The 21,929-nt window shown below is 41.3% G+C and overlaps 1 protein-coding gene across 2 annotated transcripts in view; it reads left to right on the top strand.

Annotated features, from left to right (window-relative positions):
* The window catches only part of LOC129862316 (guanine nucleotide-binding protein G(i) subunit alpha-1), a 73,907-nt gene that overhangs the window by 32,017 nt on the left and 19,961 nt on the right, over positions 1 to 21,929 (top strand). The window contains exons 1-4 of one of the 2 annotated variants that reach the window (XM_055933827.1): positions 1,040 to 5,599; positions 6,673 to 6,715; positions 7,501 to 7,642; positions 10,462 to 10,619. In XM_055933827.1, the coding sequence (XP_055789802.1) occupies positions 6,711 to 6,715; positions 7,501 to 7,642; positions 10,462 to 10,619 (305 nt within the window). In that variant the 5' untranslated portion in view covers positions 1,040 to 5,599; positions 6,673 to 6,710. Of the gene's footprint in view, positions 1 to 1,039; positions 5,600 to 6,672; positions 6,716 to 7,500; positions 7,643 to 10,461; positions 10,620 to 21,929 lie in introns of those variants that run through there. The other variant, XM_055933826.1, reaches the window with a different exon arrangement.

Below are 21,929 nucleotides of genomic sequence, written 5' to 3'. Positions count from 1 at the left end.
CTGTTAGTGAGCATTGCTCCTTTGCCAAGATAATCCATCCAACTGACAGGTGTGGCATATCAAGAGGCTTATGAAACAGCATGATCATTACACAGGTGCACCTTGTGCTGGGGACAATGAAAGGCCACTCTAAAATGTGCAGTTTTGTCACACAACACAGATGTCTCATTTTGTACAATTGACATGTTGACTGCAGGAATGTCCACCAGAGCTGTTGCCAGAGAACTGATCGTTCATTTCTCTACCATAAGCCGCCTCCAACGTCGCTTTCGAGAATTTGGCAGTACGTCCAATCAAGTTTATTTTATATAGCCCTTCGTACATCAGCTAATATCTCAAAGTGCTGTACAGAAACCCAGCCTAAAACCCTAAACAGCAAGCAATGCAGGTGTAGAAGCACGGTGGCTAGGAAAAACTCCCTAGAAAGGCCAAAAGCTAGGAAGAAACCTAGAGAGGAACCAGGCTATGAGGGGTGGCCAGTCCTCTTCTGGCTGTGCCGGGTGGAGATTATAACAGAACTATGCCAAGATGTTCATAAGTGACAAGCATGGTCAAATGATAATCATGAATCATTTTCAGTTGGCTTTTCATAGCCGATCATTAAGAGTTGAAAACAGCAGGTCTGGGACAGGTGGCGGTTCCATAACCGCAGGCAGAACAGTTGAAACTGGAATAGCAGCAAGGCCAGGTGGACTGGGGACAGCAAGGAGTCATCATGCCCGGTTTGCCGTGACGTATGGTCCTGGATAAGACAGAAGTACTCCAGGTATAACCAACTGACCCTAGCCCCCCGACACATAAACTACTGCAGCATAAATACTGGAGGCTGAGACAGGAGGGGTCAGGAGACACTGTGGCCCCATCCGATGATACCCCCGGACAGGGCCAAACAGGCAGGATATAACCCCACCCACTTTGCCAAAGCACAGCCCCCACACCACTAGAGGTATATCTTCAACTACCAACTTACCATCCTGAGACAAGGCCGAGTATAGCCCACAAAGATCTCCGCCACGGCACAAACCAAGGGGGGGGGGGGGGACCAACCCAAACAGGAAGATCACGTCAGCGACTCAACCCACTCAAGTGACGCACCCCTCCTAGGGACGGCATGGAAGAGCACCAGTAAGCCAGTGACTCAGCCCCTGTAATAGGGTTAGAGGCAGAGACTCCCAGTGGTGAGAGGGGAACCGGCCAGGCAGAGACAGCAATGGCGGTTCGTTGCTCCAGAGCCTTTCCGTTCACCTTCACACTCCTGGGCCAGACTACACTCAATCATATGACCTACTGAAGAGATAAGTCTTCAGTAAAGACTTAAAGGTTGAGACCGAGTCTGCGTCTCTCACATGGGTAGGCAGACCATTCCATAAAAATGGAGATCTATAGGAGAAAGCCCTGCCTCCAGCTGTTTGCTTAGAAATTCTAGGGACAATTAGGAGGCCTGCGTCTTGTGACCGTAGCGTACGTGTAGGTATGTAATGGCAGGACCAAGTCGGAAAGATAGGTAGGAGCAAGCCCATGTAACGCTTTGTAGGTCAACAGTAAAACCTTGAAATCAGCCCTTGCCTTAACAGGAAGCCAGTGTAGGGAAGCTAGCACTGGAGTAATATGATCAAATTTCTTGGTTCTAGTCAGGATTCTAGCAGCCGTATTTAGCACTAACTGAAGTTTATTTAGTGCCTTATCCGGGTAGCCGGAAAGTAGAGCATTGCAGTAGTCTAACCTAGAAGTAACAAATGCATGGATTAATTTTTCTGCATCATTTTTGGACAGAAAATTTCTGATTTTTGCAATGTTACGTAGATGGAAAAAAGCTGTCCTTGAAACAGTCTTGATATGTTCGTCAAAAGAGAGATCAGGGTCAAGAGTAACGCCGAGGTCCTTCACAGTTTTATTTGAGACGACTTTACAACCATCAAGATTAATTGTCAGATTTAACAGAAGATCTCTTTGTTTCTTGGGACCTAGAACAAGCATCTCTGTTTTGTCCGAGTTTAAAAGTAGAAAGTTTTCAGCCATCCACTTCCTTATGTCTGAAACACAGGCTTCTAGCGAGGGCAATTTTGGGGCTTCACCATGTTTCATTGAAATGTACAGCTGTGTGTCATCCGCATAGCAGTGAAAGTTAACATTATGTTTTCGAATAACATCCCCAAGAGGTAAAATATATATTGAAAACAATAGTGGTCCTAAAACGTAACCTTGAGGAACACTGAAATGTACAGTTGATTTTGTCAGAGGACAAACCATTCACAGAGACAAACTGATATCTTTCCGACAGATAAGATCTAAACCAGGCCAGAACTTGTCCGTGTAGACCAATTTGGGTTTCCAGTCTCTCCAAAAGAATGTGGTGATCGATGGTGTCAAAGGCAGCACTAAGGTCTAGTAGCACGAGGACAGATGCAGAGCCTCGGTCTGACGCCATTAAAAGGTAATTTACCACCTTCACAAGTGCAGTCTCAGTGCTATGATGGGGTCTAAAACCAGACTGAAGCATTTCTTATACGTTGTTTGTCTTCAGGAAGGCAGTGAGTTGCTGCGCAACAGCTTTTTCTAAAATTTGAAAGGAATGGAGGATTCGATATAGGCCGATTTTAGTTTTTTTTATATTTTCATATTTTCCGGGTCAAGGTTTGGCTTTTTCAAGAGAGGCTTTATTACTGCGGTGGATAGAGAGCCGTTTATTATGTTCAACATAGAAGGGCCAAGCACAGGAAGCAGCTCTTTCAGTAGTTTAGCAGGAATAGGATCCAGTATGCAGCTTGAAGGTTTAGAGGCCATGATTATTTTCATTATTGTGTCAAGAGATATAGTACTAAAACACTTAAGTGTCTCTCCCGATCCCAGGCCCTGGCAGAGTTGTGCAGATCCAGGACAGCTAAGCCCTGGAGGAATACGCAGATTCAAAGAGGAGTCCGTAATTTGCTTTCTAATGGTCATGATCTTTTCCTCAAAGAAGTTCATGAATTTATTACTGCTGAAGTGAAAGCCATCCTCTCTTGGGGAATGCTGCTTTTTAGTTAGCTTTGCAACAGTATCAAAAAGAAATTTTGGATTGTTCTTATTTTCCTCAATTAAGTTGGAAAAGTAGGATGATCGAGCAGCAGTGAGGGCTCTTCAGTACTGCACGGTACTGTCTTTCCAAGCTAGTCGGAAGACTTCCAGTTTGGTGTGGCGTTCCAATTTTCTGGAAGCTTGCTTCAAAGCTCGGGTATTTTCTGTATACCAGGGAGCTAGTTTCTTATGACAAATGTTTTTCGTTTTTAGGGGTGCAACTGCATCTAGGGTATTGCGCAAGGTTAAATTGAGTTCCTCAGTTAGGTGGTTAACTGATTTTTGTCCTCTGACGTCCTTGAGTAGGCAGAAGGAGTCTGGAAGGGCATCAAGGAATTTTTGTGTTGTCTGAGAATTTATAGCACGACTTTTGATGCTCCTTGGTTGGGGTCTGAGCAGATTATTTGTTGCGATTGCAAACGTAATAAAATGGTGGTCCGATAGTCCAGGATTATGTGGAAAAACATTAAGATCTACAACATTTATTCCATGGGACAAAACTAGGTCCAGAGTATGACTGTGGCAGTGAGTAGGTCCATAGACATGTTGGACAAAACCCACTGATTCGATGATGGCTCCGAAAGACTTTTGGAGTGGGTCTGTGGACTTCTCCATATGAATATTAAAGTCACCAAAAATGTGAATATTATCTGCTATGACTACAAGGTCTGATAGGAATTCAGGGAACTCAGAGAGGAACGCTGTATATGGCCCAGGAGGCCTGTAAACAGTAGCTATAAAAAGTGATTGAGTAGGCTGCATAGATTTCATGACTAGAAGCTCAAAAGACGAAAACGTCATTTTTTTTTTTGGTAAATTGAAATTTGCTATCGTAAATGTTAGCAACACCTCCGCCTTTGCGGGATGCACGGGGGATATGGTCACTAGTGTAACCAGGAGGTGAGGCCTCATTTAACACAGTAAATTCATCAGGCTTAAGCCATGTTTCAGTCAGGCCAATCACATCAAGATTATGATCAGTGGTTAGTTCATTGACTATGATTGCCTTTGAAGTGAGGGATCTAACATTAAGTAACCCTATTTTGAGATGTGAGGTATCACGATCTCTTTCAATAATGGCAGGAATGGAGGAGGTCTTTATCCTAGTGAGATTGCTAAGGCGAACACCGCCATGTTTAGTTTTGCCCAACCTAGGTCGAGGCACAGACACAGTCTCAATGGGGATGGCTTAGCTGACTACACTGACTGCTATTGGCAGACTCTACTAAGCTGGCAGGTTGGCTAACAGCCTGCTGCCTGGCCTGCACCCTATTTCATTGTGGAGCTAGAGGAGTTAGAGCCCTGTCTATGTTGGTAGATAAGATGAGAGCACCCCTCCAGCTAGGATGGAGTCCGTCACTCCTCAGCAGGTCAGGCTTGGTCCTGTTTGTGGGTGAGTCCCAGAAAGAGGGCCAATTATCTACAAATTCTATATTTTGGGAGGGGCAGAAAACAGTTTTCAACCAGCGATTGAGTTGTGAGACTCTGCTGTAGAGCTCATCACTCCCCCTAACTGGGAGGGGGAAAGAGACAATTACTCGATGCCGACACATCTTTCGAGCTGATTTACACGCTGAAGCTATGTTGCACTTGGTGACCTCTGACTGTTTCATCCTAACATCGTTGGTGCCGACGTGGATAACAATATCTCTATACTCTCTACACTCGCCAGATTTAGCTTTAGCCAGCACCATCTTCAGATTAGCCTTAACGTCGGTAGCCCTGCCCCCTGGTAAACAGTGTTTGATCGCTGCGTGATTCGTTTTAAGTCTAATACTGCGGGTAATGGAGTCGCCAATGACTAGGGTTTTCAATTTGTCAGAGCTAATGGTTGGAGCCTTTGGCGTCTCAGACCCCGTAACGGGAGGAGTAGAGACAAGAGAAGACTCAGACTCCGACTCGCTACTTAATGGGGAAAACCGGTTGAAAGTTTCTGTCGGCTGAATGAGCGACACCAGTTGAGCATTCCAACAGCATTTCCCTCCAGAAGCCATGAGAAAGTTGTCCGGCTGCGGGGACTGTGCGGGGGGATTTATACTAACTTTACTATCTGTACTTACTGGTGGCACAGACGCTGTTTCATCCTTTCCTACACTGAAATAACCCTTGCCTAACGATTGCGTCTGAAGCTGGGCTTGCAGCACAGCTATCCTCGCCATAAGGCGATCGTTCTCCTGTATATTATGAGTACAGCGACTGCAATTAGAAGACATCATGTTAATGTTACTACTTAGCTTCGGCTGTTGAAGGTGCTGACGAACCATGTCCAGATAAAGCGTCCGGAGTGAAAAGTTGAATGAGGGAAAAAAGTTGCGATGGAAAAACTAAAAATATAAACGGTAATTAAAAAGAAGAAAAAAAACGTAAAGTTGTCAGCTAGCAAAGTAAAGTTGGCAACAAAACGCACAGCAACAAAACGCACAGCAACACGTCTGCAAACTCAAGAGGAAGTGACGTCACTGTTCTCTGAGTCGTCCCAGAGTCATCCCAGAGACATCCCAGAGAGCTCGTCAATCATTTGCAATTATCTACTTATGATAAGGTAAAAGGTTTGTTTGTCTCCATATATGGTAAATATATCCAATGCAAAAAACATCTACATTTTAAATTGCATTAATATTAATTTGCTTATATTCCTGTTAATTCCCATGGCAAGTTTCCACCTCTGCATATTCCCCAAGATGCGCAAGCCTAGTTGTACATGAGACTCACATGCTTTTGAAAATAGGATTGCTATTATTTTCTAACGGTGTCATAAGGATACTCTCAATGTAAGACCCTAAGCCTGCTCCCTTACTAAGTGGAGTGAGGGTAGGAAAGAGAGGAAAGGTAGATCGAAAAAGTATGGGTTTGAGCTCTGTTACAAAATATAACTTTTATATGACACCGGTTCCACATGTTCCTGTGACACAAATATTTGTGTTAAATTTTTACTATAAAATGTGTGTTTACTGTGATCGGGGTATGTGTGTCTTGTCTCTTAAATGAACCATTGATTTAATTAATTTGGACGTAGCATAATTCAACTCAAATGCCACTCTATTGTTTAGAAAATAAATGTTATTAGTCTTGTGTTTTAGGACATGCCTAAACAAATTAATAATGGATTTCTTTTTGATGGTGGATATTCACTGGATTTATTAAAATAGATGCACACCACTACTACCACTCATCACCAGCATCTGTATGGGAGATATAAAAGAGGTATTAAAGGCGTATGCAGGCAACAATGTGGTAAAACTGGGCCGGTTTGTAAGGTGGTCATATAAACATTGGCCTTTTTTTTCACTGGAAAAATACCGTAAATCCTATGTGAAATCAGTTTCGGTCTGCCACGCTGAAGCTATAATCTCATTGGTGGGAGGATCCAGTTGATTAATCCAATTTATACTAATGCCTGTCTAACTGTCCTGTAAGGGGCTGATCAGACACTTGGTTTCCCAATGTTGTATAGCTATTAGCTACTCAGTATCTGGACAGGTGACTCTTGTAGGGCCTTATGCAAAACGTGAGTTAGGCCTACAAGTTATGATCTCAAGTCAAAACAACAATGAATGAATGTGTTAAATGTGTAATGTCTGCCTTCACTCACTAATTGGCCTCTCACTGTCTCAGGTGCTGGCGAGTCAGGGAAGAGTACAATTGTCAAACAGATGAAGTAAGTTTCTCGTTATCTACACAAAGTATTGGGACATTCACACATCATAAATTGTAATTTTTGAAGTTACTTTTATTGTAAATAAGAATAGAATATGTTTGTAAACACTTCTACATTAATGTGCATTCTACCATGAATACAGATAATCCTGAATGAATCCTGAATAATGAGCGAGGAAAGTTAGACGCACAAATATCATACCCCCCAAAAATGCTAACCTCCCAAGTTTATTTTAATGGTGAGTGGTAAACATGTCTTGGGGGGTATGATTTATTATTTTTTTCTATACATTTCTCATTCACGATTCATTCAGGATTTTACATTATCATGGTAGCGTCCACTTTAATGTAGAAGTGTTTAGAAACATAAATTCTTATTTAGAATGAAAGTGACTCCAAAATGACACACTATATACTATTAATTTATATTGGGCACAAAATAATCTGAAACACAACCAAAACAAACAGCAAATGCTTCGAGCAAGTTCGTAGACTCAAGCTTGATGTAATCATTGCATGCTATGAATATAGGATCAAATACTTAACTTTTGACTACTTTAATACATAAGTGAATTTGTCCCAATACTTTGTCTCCTAAAATGGGGAGACTATGTACAAAACGAGCTGTAATTTCTAAACAGTTCACCCAATATGGATTAAAATACCCTCAAATTAAAGCTGACAGTCTGCACCTTAATAACCTCATAGTCATTGTAGCATTTTCAAATCCAAAGTGCTTGAGTACAGAGCCAAAACCCTCCCCCCCCCCCCCCCCCCCCCTCCCAGGATCATCCATGAGGCGGGCTATTCAGAGGAAGAGTGTAAGCAGTACAAAGCGGTGGTGTACAGCAACACCATCCAGTCCATAATCGCCATCATCAGAGCCATGGGGCGCCTCAAGATCGATTTCTCCGATGCAGCCAGAGCGGTGAGTGGAATAGGACACTGGGAGCTCTAGACACTGATCCAAGAGCAGTTTTGTGCTTTTAACTCCTTATAGTTCAGGTTAGGATTAGGGCTAGGATGATACCAGTATCGCAATATTTTTCCCATGGATAAAATGAAAACATGAAGCAGACCGCTTTGGTCCTTCCAAACTCTTTGGTCCTTTAAAAAAACCTTCTGTATATAAAATGGTGTGCTATAGTATGGAAAATAAATACATGTGACTCTGGATGACAACATAATGTTGGTTTCCAACATTAGGGCTGTTTTCCTAAAGCAGTTAATCCACTTTGTGTTTTGTTACCTTGCCATGATACAAACAAGTATCGCGATACTGGTATCGTTCTGGCCCTAGTTAAGATTTGGTGAGGGAAAGCTGATCCTAGATCTGGGAGTCTAGGAGGGGTGGAGGTTGTGAGTTAATGGGGTTAAACGGCAGGCGGTAGGGTTCGACTGTAAGAGGCAGGGGTAGGGTTGATTAGGGCGATATAGCCAACCTATAGCATATGGTATTTTTGACGGTTTGACGTGTTTTTGATTTAATAAAAGTTCTACATTTGCTTTGTGTAGTGTGTGACCCTAGGGTGGCAACACATACACTACCGTTCAAACATTTGGGGTCACTTAGAAATGTCCTTGTTTTTGAAAGAAAAGCACCCAAAAAAAATGCCCATTTTAAAATAATGTCAAATTGATCAGAAATACAGTGTAGACATTGTTAATGTTGTAAATGACTATTGTAGCTGGAAACACCAGATTTTTTTATTTTCTTTAAATGGAATATATAAAGAGGCCCATTATCAGCAATCATCACTCCTGTGTTCCAAAGTCACGTTGTGTTAGTTAATCCAAGTTTATAATTTTAAAAGGCTAATTGATCATTAGAAAGCCCTTTTGCAATTATGTTTGCACAGCTGAAAATTGTTGTTCTGATTTAAAGAAGCAATAACACTGGCCTTCTTTAGACTAGTTGAGTGTCTGGAGCATCAGCATTTGTGGGTTTGATTACAGGCTCAAAATGGCCAGAAACAAATAACTTTCTTTTGAAACTCGTTAGTCTATTCTTGTTCTGAGAAATGAAGGCTATTCCATGTGAGAAATTGCCAAGAAACAGAATATCTCGTACAACGCTGTGTAATATTCCCTTCACAGAACAGCGCACACTGGCTCTAACCAGAATAGAATGGCCCTTGATCAACATCATAAAACATGAATTTTAAAAAAATTATCTTTTTCTGTAGTCCCACCCATTTAAGTGCTCTCAATCAGTATCACTCAACATACCAGTTACAGCCAATAAGAACTGCTAACAGGGTCTGTCTGTCTGCCGGCCTGCCTATTGGCTCTTTCACCGCAGATGAGATCACTACACTGCCTGATACCAGAGTGTGCTTTACACTTTACTCAGTGGTGTTATAAACACCATGGACTCAGTTAGCCATAACTGAGTCCATGGTGTTTATAATAAACTGTATCCAATCAACATCTAGCCTTCAACATTGCTTGTTTTGTAGTCTGCTGAGCATCATGATCTACTTTTACATAATGTTCGGTGGCTAAGCAAGGGTAATAATGCTTTCGAGAGCAGCCTATGTGAGCTTAGGGAGGAGATGCTTTTCTCCTCAATTGCCGCCAAAAGACAGCCAACACATATCTAGCAAATGCTTGATGAGTTTGTATCAGATGTTCTATTCTTTTTTTTGTGACATTTTCAATCAATTGAATAGACTCAATTTGGGACTACGGGGACGTTTAAAACTGTTATTGACATGATTGAAAAACAAACATTATTTTCTCCTGATTTGAGCCCAAACAATACACTCAATTCCTTACAACTATATTCAGTCATCAGTACAGATCACGCCCGTGATGTCAGAGTTTTTAGATAAACTCATCAAATCTTGTTGCAAAGTTAGCTTTCAGTTTAAATCCCCACAGAGGTGGTGCAGTTTGTTATAGGGACCCGTTCTCTACTAATGTGGGGGGCAAGAGACTTCTCTGCAAAAGCTAGTCAGCTGAGATATATGCAACGCATAAAAAGTTTCTAAGTGTAAAACAAATACATTTAATTTAAAAATAAAAAATAATTATATTTCATTATTTTCTATTACCTTTCTATTTAACTAGGCAAGTCAGTTAAGAACATTCTTATTTACAATGACTGCCTACCCTGGCCAAACCCGGACGACACTGGGCCAATTGTGCGGCGCCCTATGGGACTCCCAATCATGGCCAGACGTGATGCAGCCTGGATTTGAACCAGGTACAGCAGTTCTCTTGCACTGAGATGCAGTGTCTTAAACCACTGCGCCACTCAGGAGCCAATATGATTCTGGTCAACTGAGATATGTCATGCGTTAAAGGTTTCCTGTGTGTAAATAAAGATTAAGCTATGTAAAACGGACATGTGACGTGATACAGGTCAAGTGTGTAATCAGTACAAATGTGTTCCACTATTTAGCCTAATTCTGTGCATCAAATTGTTTAATTGTAAAGCACTTTTAGCAACATTTAATTGTAATAAAAGTGCTTTATAAGATTGTAATTGTTTGTGCATTGTTTTATATAGCGGTTTTAGGAAGTGTAATCCATGTAGAAAATGTCTGGGGCCCCCCAGTTAATAACCATTTTAAAATCTAGCCCCTCTAAGAATATAGTTGAATATCCCAAACTTCACCCAGCTAGGGTGGGAGAGGCTCTGCAAGTCATATTAGGTTTAAAACAATAGGGAGAATGTCAGAATAAACCTACCTTACTGCTTTTGCCTCCTAACCGTTGGTTATGTCTCCTGTCCCCCACCAGGATGATGCTCGTCAGCTGTTTGTGCTGGCGGGATCGGCAGAGGAGGGCTTCATGACCGGCGAACTGGCCGGAGTCATCCAGCGCCTCTGGAAGGACGGTGGGGTCCAGGCCTGCTTCAGCCGGTCACGAGAGTACCAGCTCAACGACTCCGCCGCCTAGTGAGTAGCAAACACACACACACACAACAGAGTTCTGCCCCAAGGTTCTTTAACAAGGGGGTGTAGATGAGTAACGAGGTGGGGGGCAGCGCGTTTTTGAACCATTCTATAACTAGAGGACCCCTGATGAGTGATAGTACTATCTTTTTGCTCGCTAGGTCTGTCTACGTTAAGTGCTGCCTGTCTTCCTAGGTGCCTACTTGGTGTGTGGACTACTGACTGCTCATAACTTGCAGATGATTGACACATCAACCAGGATTAAGGGGCAGGGCAATTTGTGACTTGTTTGGGTAATCAGTGGAGGGGGAGTGGTTTCTCCTCTCCTAGGCAATCAGCAATATGTAGGGAGGTGTGCTCTTCACCTCTGCTAGGCAATTAGTACTTCAGTCTCCCCTGGTTTCTCAGCAGCAGTCGTGGCGGTCTTGTCGCCAAAACTTAGACTGTTCTGACGAGTTGATCTTTGAGAATGGTGCCACACCAGTATCTTACCTAGTTATTTTTTTATCTAATTTAGTTCTTTTGTAGCTTTGGCAACTGTTTTTCTATACCTGTTTAATCCTCTCCTTGTAGGCTTTACAGATGCTCCCCATGCCTTGGCTGCAACCCTTCTAATTTAATGTACTCTGCACGCACAACTCCAGTGGAATTACGTATCTCTGGCAGCGTTTGGAACTGCCGATCTGCGGTGAAGAACACTGAGTTCATCTCAGCCTATGCTGCCATTGTCCTATGACTTTTTTGGCCTTGACGGAGACTTCGATCACCCCAGAGAACACTGCTACTCCATCTGCTCTCTCTTCATTTGACTACGTTTTCTCTCATAGTCCAAGAGCATGTGGTTGTCGCAGTGGTGGCACAGGGCTACTCATTTCTTCTAACTGGAGATTTTCTCATCTCACTCTCACCGGTCCATCCTCATTTGAATTCCATGCTGTCACTTCTCCACTCTCAACTTTGTCATATATTGCCCACCAGGTGCCCTTGGAGAGTTCCTCAATGAGCTTGACACTTTGATAAGTTAATTTCCTGACGATGGCTTACCACTCTTCGTACTTGGCGACTTCAACATCACTGCATTGGTCTTCAATTCATTTATTTCCAACTCTCTCTTTCCCCTCTTTGCCTCTTGACCTCACCCTTTCCCAATCCCCTCCAACTCACAAGGCAGGCAATATGCTTGAACTCATCTTTTACTAGAGGCTGTTTGCCTACTAATCTCACTGCAACCCCCCTCAAGGTCTCTGGTCACTACTTTGTTTCTTTTTCTCCAATCTTAGCCCTTACCCAGATGGTCATGAACCTTCTCTATCGCGCTCGCATATATATATTTCATCATCATGTCTTCTATCCTATCATCTCTCCCTTTTGCTAAATCCTTCTCCCTCAGCCGGTCACCTCTCCTGATTCTGCTTCTTCGACCCTACTCTCCTCCCTTTCCGCGTCCTATGATTCGCATTGTCGCCTTTCCGCTCGGCCTGTTAGGGTTGCGAATGTTCAACTGAGATAGGAACAATAGCACACCTGAACTTGGTTAAAATAATTGTTTAATTCAAAAGTTAATAAATGGCAAATACAATTTCCGTATATACGGGTTCAATGTTTCATCACGCAGGATAAGACAGAGAACTGATTTGTTTCTGACAAAGATAATATTTTATACTCGTAACAGAGATTGTTCCCGCTTCCGAGCCGGCCTGTCAGAGTAGAGACTGGGCGTGGTTTAGACTCACCCAGCCTATCGTTGATGTTGGCGCCTTAAGCCAGTCCTGGCCCCTTAGCGCATATGATGTCCCGATACTGTTGCTGTGTAGATTACGCTCCTTCACCCCAAAGACTGAGGTCAGACAGTTTTATAACATTGTCTGAGATATCTGCACCTGTATGCATTGTCCTCTGTTCTCGCTCAAGGCTAACTACAGCTTCCCAGCTTCTTATCTGAGCTAACTGTTACTTCCAGCACACACACACAGACATCCAGGCGCTCAAACAGTTTGTCAATATCAAATCACATTTGTTATAGTATTCAATCACATACAATACAATATTCAATCACATATGATATAGTTGCTAATCACGTTTGTTATAGTATTGGGTTATAGTGCATAACTCAGAAATTCACATATGTTTTTCGTGTGTATAGTTTATCTGTTATTGTCTGGTCAGCAGTCTCCTGATTCACCCCCCTCCTGTGTCTCTCTCAGATTGGCACAGTCCCGGTCACATAGTACAGCGCCCACACTACTGATACATTTGTTGCATACACACACATATTTCATACAGTACAGCGCTCTCTTTAACACACACACATTTCAGGCTGATATTCATGGCTAGACAGAGCACTGGTAAGAGTAGAGACAAATGGAAAATGCAGGTTCACAAGAGTCAGCAATTCAAACTTTAATGCATAAGAATAGTTAGTTAAGCATGTCAAAAACCTTATAAAAACCCCACAATCCCCCGTTTGACACCTATAGGTGTCAACATAAACAATTTTTGATTAACATAGACATTTTTATTACTTAAACATTTTTGATTGACATTTTTATTTTTGATTCCCCCGTTTGACACCTGTAAGGTGTCACAACCAATAAAAATTCCATCCCTTTTCCATATACCAGGTGGGCTCGTTACCACCCAGGAACTTATAACCTTCTTAGGGAGAACAGTGTTATTCATAAACCTCTTTTACAGCAAACCATGGGTCACCCTCAGTCAACCCCATCTGTTCATTGGTCTCTGCATCCTCCCCACTAGCTGCAAGCAGGGGCATCATGCCAGAGGCCTTAGCAGCATCTGCAATAGATTTCTTGGCACAAGGTAAAATGCAAGCAGCACAACAGAAAACATAGCAAAATACAATTATTAGGGTCAGAAATCCAGTAACCATCAAGGGGAATACAGTGTACTCACCAAACCAACCACCCAGCCAGGAGAACAGTCCACTCTCCTCCACACCTGCAAGATCCTTCATCTCCACAGATAACTTCTCCAACCCGCTCAGATCTTTTGAAATGCTCCCATCCAGACTGGTATTGTTAGGGACAAACGTGCAACATTGTTCTCCAAACATTTTACAAACACCCCCCTGGTTGGCCAGAATCATGTCTAGTGCTAGTCTATTTTGTCTACGAGGTGGCATCCAATTGTTCAGCTATCCCTGTAAGTGCAGTGTGGGTGTAGTTAACAAATCATTGTTGATTATACCAGATATAATTGATCCAGGCATTCTGCTTAGCATCAACAATAGCTGGGCCAATAATGGGCAATAAATGCCACAGGCCATCATTCCTGTTTAATGTCTGGAATTCGTGGGGAACCCCTATTGGGACCCCAACAGGTTGGTGTGGATGTTATCTGTACCCTCGGACCAAGGAGCGTCACGTTTCTGCCGTCTCCTGGGTTGGTCCCAAGCCTCTGTCATGTGCAGCTCCCAAAAGTTGGTCAGCTGTAACCTCAATAATAGGCAATGGTGTTTATCAGACTGGCCAAAACACATGTGCCCTGACAATCTCCTTTCAAAATGGGGTCAACCGCCTGACAGGTCCACACATCCACCATACATCAGCAACACCTCTAGTTAATAGTGACATTAGTTGATGCAGGCAGCAGTAGGGAGCCTCCCATAGTCTATACCCCTACCTGTACCAGTGTTACAGCTGTAATATCCCCCATATGCCTTAACCCCCATGGTGTCTTCTGGGGACGGACTTCTGGGAACACAAGACTCAGAGTTTTACACAGGGTTGAATTTGGCTTAAACTTTCCAATATGCACATCCAACCTTCCCCATTACTTAGGGCAAATGGGTGAGCAGCCAGAATAGGTCTGGCATGTCCACATACGACACAGTCCTTTCTATTAAGTGTTTTGGCAGTGTATCTCATATAGGCCAACCACATGTTCTCCCCACCCTCATAACCAGTTTCAGATTGGTCACTATCTGAGATGTCTTTCACATTTATTACCTATACCAGATTGGAGAGCTTAGGTGGTGGTGTGGGACTTGGTCTTGAAGTGGTGGAGGAGGCCGGCTGAACCTGGTCTGTTGGAACTGGTGGTGGTTCTGGCAGTACTGTGATGGTAGCATCCCCATCGTATCCTAAACAGACAACTCAGGACCACAAGCAGTCCTGTAAAGCCCCACCCTCTCCCAGAGAAAACATCATCAGCAAGAAGCCAGACACACCTTCACTTCTATGAACAAACACAGGGATGGAATGACGGGAAAAGGAAATTTTCATCCGAGAGATGGCCCCCAGAATTCTGTTAATTCCAGTTCTCCTCTCGGACACTGTGCTTGTTCGACAGTGTCAATGTGTCCTACCCTCCCGCAGTGTGATATGAATCCGGGTAGCTACTTCAGCTAGCTGTTACCAGGAGTCCTTGGTATGGTCCCCCCAACAGGCCTCAGGGACTGGATTGAGTGAGTTCACCTGTAATTCACCTGTAGTGCATAAAATCTTGGACATACAGGTTTGGTTAACAAACAGTTTGTCATTTGTTCTATCTGATTATATATTTAACTTCTATGCCTATTTATTAGCTAGAATTTTTTTTATTTTTATATATATATATTTTTTTTATTAGTTTATTATCCAATAGGCCCCATCCTATCCTAGTCCACAATGTACCCCTCCCCCGTTTGATACCTGGCTCTGGCCAGGTAACAACCTTACCTACTCTAAATAAGGACTTAATTATGAGTAGTAAAATATTCTTATGTTCTACATTATACAATAGGAACGCCCCTTTCATTTTCCACATGTCCAATTGTACCTTGGGCGTCCATTCATATCTATACTTTTCCAATTCTCTGTCAAGTGACTTATCTACTTTAAAATGTATCTGTGCTGCTTATATATGTTAAACCCCTTCTCTCCTATCTTATTTCACAGCCTACCTTGCTCATTTCATGGTACCCCCCTCCCCACTCTGCTCTCAAACCTTCAAGGTCTCAACAGTGCGGGGTAGACCCATCTGTCTGCCTTTTTCTAATAAATATTAACTAAGTGTCTCACTTTTGACTATCATGGATTTAAAAATAACAACAACATGTCTTATAGTGTCAATCTCTAAAGTCCTTACTATTTAAATAAGCTCTCTCCCCCCAGGATCACTCCTCTAAGAACTGAAACCTATTACTTTCCTGCCCTATTGGCTTAAAATATCTCCTGTTCAAACCTCAATGTATCATTTTTCTGTTGTAATACCAAAACAATAATAGCCAATTCAAAACCTTCATAACCAATGTTTAAAAACAGAATCCTGACTCCTCAGTGGTTCAAACTACAATTATGTTCAAGAGTTATAAACTCTATTATAATCAATTTACCTCAGAACTAGTATTCCCAAATGACCACAATTGCATTACTCTCACTACATCTCCCTGTGAGTGATCAAATCACAGGAAAATGCAACGAAAATAGGTCAAAAAGGTTACACCTACATTCGTGTTCCATCCCATGTCTAGACATATCAAAAGAACCCTTTATCTTAAAAAATCCCTTGTCTAAATAAAACTCAGAAAGTAAAACTCCTAATATTATCTTGTCTCTCGGGAACATGGAAAACCCCTTAACCCAAACGTTTACCACAAAAACAAAAACTAATAATTATGATAATACCCTCAAATCATTCGTTTTAAATTTCCCCGATGTTTCATGTAACTCATTCACACAACTGTGATAAACGTGTACTGTCCCTTTAAAAATTCCCAGCCAGCCATACCAGTTTGCGGGCCGGTCATTGTTCACCATAATGAAAACAGATCACGTTTAGACTACGTTTACTTTTTGTTCGAAATCCCTGGTGTTACCTAAACAAAAACCAATAACTTTTAGCCACTTTTGAAAAGTGAACGCAAACACACATTTTCTCTCACTGTTAACTAACTGCAACAGGCAATAGTACGGATTCGATAAACCAAACCCAATTTATCACAAAGGTTGGATCTTGAATAGAATATACAACGTCAATCAACATCTCTTAATCAAAACTATACTGCATGAAGTAAAGGAAATAGTGTACCTGAACAATGACCAAATCCATTCGAGTAACGTAATCGTGTATCCCCCCTAGTGACGTTATTTTACGTCGTTACAAAACAAATCATCCTGTCTCCAGCAACATACACTGATTAGTAGCCAATACCAAAACTAACTGTCTTATTCATGCCTCTAGGCAAAACATCTATTTACTCCAACTGAGTTTTGCATCAAAACTATCGTATAAGTAAAATCAACTTCTCAACTTTCTCTACTCCAAAGTGTAAACGTACCAAAATTTAACCTAAATAAGTCATTAACTGTATTCTCTCTACTCCGAATTGGTTTTAAGTTTTCTGTTATGTGACCAGCACTCAAACAGGCTCCCCTTCGACTGGGAGACCGTTGAGTGCTGCAATACTGCCATCTTTTGTCCATTCTCTGCATAGCTCTCCACCCCCAACTATTTGACACATACCTGTTTCTTATTATATCTTTTGTTTAATAATTTTTGTTTTTATCTGTTATTACGTAGTTAGACAAGAGTGTCCGTGACAAATAATGTGAGATTATAGTATGTGGTTAATGTACAACTTAAGTATATATGGTTACGTTATGTATATATGTCCTTACTCCCCTTCACATAAAAGCCTGATACAGTACATACAGAGGGATACAATCATAAAGCAACAGACATACAGTGTGACTTGTCTTATATCCAACACGTCTTATCCAATCAGTGAACTTGTCTTATTTCCAAAACATTGCCGTTCGGTAATATGCGCATATAAACCCAACTTGTCTTATATCCAATGTCTTGCCGTTCACTTGTTACAGGGGACTTGTCTTATACAGTGTATTGCCGTCGAGGGTCCACCTAGACTTGTCTTATATCCAATACTTCTGCCTTCCCCTGGACTATGTTGCCGTCCACTTTTAGTCGAGGGTCCACCTAGACTTATTAATCGACAATTTGTCTTATATCCCACATACCATGTAAATACATAAAAATCCGTGAACCCGGTATATTGCCGTTCAATTATTAGAACTTGTCTTATTTCCAATATTCCGCCATTCACGGTGGTTATGTGGCCATTGTCCTCAATCACTTCCCTAAAGTCTTATATATAAGACTTTTAATAAAACAACCCTAGCTTAGATACATACACACACACAAACAGGCTTTTAATATCACGTCATACACACAGTCATTCCATTGTCATTCTGTTGGCCAATTGAAAATGCATTCGCCATCAAGTAGTACGTAATTAAATAATACGTAGTTAGTTTTATCCTTACTTTGTTGTGGTGAACATATGGTTCAAAATTTAGCAACTTACACCAGTTAGGTTTTCTCACAAAATAAATTTGGTTAAGTCCAATATGCAGAATTTCAGTTTTGAAACAATAGGCTCTGCTTACCTGTTTTTTAGTAGACCCGGGCTTTTTGTGAGAGGACCCCATCTGGCGACAGTCTAGGCCAAAGGCTGGATGCCTCAATGTCCAGCGAAGTTCCCTCAGTTCACGGTCGGGGTCACCATTTGTTAGGGTTGCGAAAGTTCAACTGAGATAGGAACACCTGAACTTGGTTAAAATAATTGTTTAATTCAAAAGTTAATAAATGGCAAATACAATTTCCGTATATACGGGTTCAATGTTTCATCACGCAGGATAAGACAGAGAACTGATTTGTTTCTGACAAAGATAATATTTTATACTCGTAACAGAGATTGTTCCCGCTTCCGAGCCGGCCTGTCAGAGTAGAGACTGGGCGTGGTTTAGACTCACCCAGCCTATCGTTGATGTTGGCGCCTTAAGCCAGTCCTGGCCCCTTAGCGCATATGATGTCCCGATACTGTTGCTGTGTAGATTACGCTCCTTCACCCCAAAGACTGAGGTCAGACAGTTTTATAACATTGTCTGAGATATCTGCACCTGTATGCATTGTCCTCTGTTCTCGCTCAAGGCTAACTACAGCTTCCCAGCTTCTTATCTGAGCTAACTGTTACTTCCAGCACACACACACAGACATCCAGGCGCTCAAACAGTTTGTCAATATCAAATCACATTTGTTATAGTATTCAATCACATACAATATTCAATCACATATGATATAGTTGCTAATCACGTTTGTTATAGTATTCAAGCACATACAATACAGTTGCTAATCACGTTTGTTATAGTATTGGGTTATAGTGCATAACTCAGAAACTCACATATGTTTTTCGTGTGTATAGTTTATCTGTTATTGTCTGGTCAGCAGTCTCCTGATTCACCCCCCTCCTGTGTCTCTCTCAGATTGGCACAGTCCCGGTCACATAGTACAGCGCCCACACTACTGATACATTTGTTGCATACACACACATATTTCATACAGTACAGCGCTCTCTTTAACACACACACATTTCAGGCTGATATTCATGGTTAGGCCCTGAGCACTGGTAAGAGTAGCAAGAGTCAGCAATTCAAACTTTAATGCATAAGAATAGTTAGTTAAGCATGTCAAAAACCTTATAAAAACCCCACAGGCCTTCCTCTCCTGCTCCGTGGACAAGTGACTCATTGCAAGCTTACAGAACAGGCTGCTGGCAGCTGAGTGAAAAACTGAGTAAAACTAAACTTCCTGGGGACTGATCATCCTTTCACTCACTCCTCTACCTTCTCTTCTTCTGTATCTGCTGCACAATGCATGTCTCTCCAGAATTCGCTCTCTCCCACCAATTTGTGCACATATATTTTTTCGTAACTTCCTTGTGTGAATTGTTTGATTGTTTGTCTATCAATTTCCTATTTACACACATCAGTAGTAGTACATTTACCGTTAATTCTTTTCATTTCTAATCTACAATGTTTGTTTGGTTACGGTCATTTCTGTTAAAGCATTCAATATATTATTCCAGTCTTTTACCAATCTCATTGTCGGAGTGGACACGTTGTTTGCAGACCGTATGCTAACACTTGTGAAAACAAGTTTTGGTTTATTTCATTCCATTTATGAGTTTTGTGAATTTAGTCATTGTCTTTCGTTTGGAGCGCTCTTATCAATGTTGAGTAAGGATTGCGTATAGAAGTAGGCCTGTAGGCTGCATGACCTGCTCACAAATATAGGCATATAGATGTGCCCATTTGGGGATCTGATAGTATTTCTGATTGGCTTAAGCAACACCACAAATGAGCTGTGGAGCTTCTCAAAGTAATGTTTTCTTGCTGTATGAGGCAAAGTAAGTCTGTTTTTACATTAATTGAGAATGACAATTGTTCCTCAATGATTTTGAAAAATATTTCCAGCTCTCTCCCTTTTCGATAACCACTCAACGTAAAAGGGGAAAAATGTCATGCTCTGATCCAGTGGAAACGTCATAAAATAGGCCTACCTGAATACTTACTAGAGGTCGACCGATTATGATTTTTCAACGCCGATACCGATTATTGGAGGACCCAAAAAAGTCGATACCGATTAATCGGGCGATTTTTAAAATGTATTTATTTGTAATAATGACAATTACAACAATACTGAATGAACACTTATTTTAATATAATACATCAAAATCAATTTATCCTCAAAATCATAATGAAACATGTTCAATTTGATTTAAATAATGCGAAAACAAAGTGTTGGAGAAGAAAGTAAAAGTGCAACATGTGCCATGTAAGAAAGCTAACGTTAAAGTTCCTTGCTGAGAACATATGAAAGCTGGTGGTTCCTTTTAACATGAGTCTTCAATATTCCCAGGTAAGAAGTTTTAGGTTGTAGTTATTATAGGAATTATAGGACTATTTCTCTCTATACGATTTGTATTTCATATACCTTTGACTATTGGATGTTCTTATAGGCTCTTTAGTATTGTGTGTAACAGTATAGCTTCCGTCCCTCTCCTCGCTCAAACCAGGAACACATCGACAACAGCCACCCTCGAAGCAGCGTTACCCATGCAGAGCAAGGGGAACAACTACTCCAAGTCTCAGAGCGAGTGACGTTTGAAACGCTATTAGCGCGCACCCCGCTAACTAGCTAGCCATTTCACATCGGTTACACCAGCCTCATCTCGGGAGTTGATAGGCTTGAAGTCATAAACAGTGCAATGCTTGAAGCATTGCGAAGAGCTGCTGACAAAACGCACAAAATTGCTGTTTGAATGAATGCTTACGAGCCTGCTGGTGCCTACCATCGCTCAGACTGCTCTATCAAATCATAGACTTAATTATAACATAATAAAACACAGAAATACGAGCCTTAGGTCATTAATATGATCGAATCCGGAAACTATCATCTCAAACAATTTATTTTTTCTTTTAGTGAATTACGGAACCGTTACGTATTTTATCTAATGGGTGGCATCCATAAGTCTAAATATTCTTGTTACATTGCACAACCTTCAATGTTATGTCATAATTACGTAAAATTCTGCCAAATTAGTTTGCAACGAGCCAGGCGGCCCAAACTGTTGCATATACCCTGACTCGGCGTGCAATGAACGCAAGAGAAGTGACACAATTTCACCTCGTTAATATTGCCTGCTGACCTGGATTTCTTTTAGCTAAATATGCAGGTTTAAAAATATATACTTCTGGGTATTGATTTTAAGAAAGGCATTGATGTTTATGGTTAGGTAGTCGTGCAACGATTGTGCTTTTTTCGCAAATGCGCTTTTGTTAAATCATCCCCCGTTTGGCGAAGTTGGCTGTCTTTGTTAGGAAGAAATAGTCTTCACACAGTTCGCAACGAGCCAGGCGGCCCAAACTGCTGCATATACCCTGACTCTGTTGCAAGAGAAGTGACACAAAGAAATTCATGTTAGCAGGCAATATTAACTAAATATGCAGGTTTAAAAATATATACTTATGTATTGATTTTATGTATGTATTGACTTCTTATGGCTGCAGTCCCGTTAACGAGAATGATATGACAACAGCCAGTCGAAGTGCAGGGCGCCAAATTCAAAAAACAGAAATCTCATAATTAAAATTCCTCAGACATTTATGTGTCTTATATCATTTTAAAGGTAATCTTATTGTTAATCACACCAAAGTGTCCGATTTCAAATAGGCTTTTCAGCGAAAGCACTACAAACGATTATGTTAGGTCACCACAAAACCACAATAATCACAGCCATTTTTCCCAGCTAAAGGTAGCTTCACAAAAACCAGAATAGAGATAAAATGTATCACTAACCTTCGATTATTTTCATCAGATGACACTCATAGGACTTCATGTTACACAATACATGCATGTTTTGTTTGATTAAATTCATATTTATATAAAAAAAATCACTTTACATTGAGGCGACTAGATTCACTGGTTGCAAAAACATCAAGTGACTTTGCA

Source organism: Salvelinus fontinalis, chromosome 9 (assembly GCF_029448725.1).
Source record: "Salvelinus fontinalis isolate EN_2023a chromosome 9, ASM2944872v1, whole genome shotgun sequence".
In the NCBI taxonomy this organism is placed as follows: Eukaryota; Metazoa; Chordata; class Actinopteri; order Salmoniformes; family Salmonidae; genus Salvelinus; species Salvelinus fontinalis.
The sequence above is the reverse complement of the archived record's forward strand: the minus strand, read 5'-3'. Positions and strand labels throughout refer to the sequence as shown.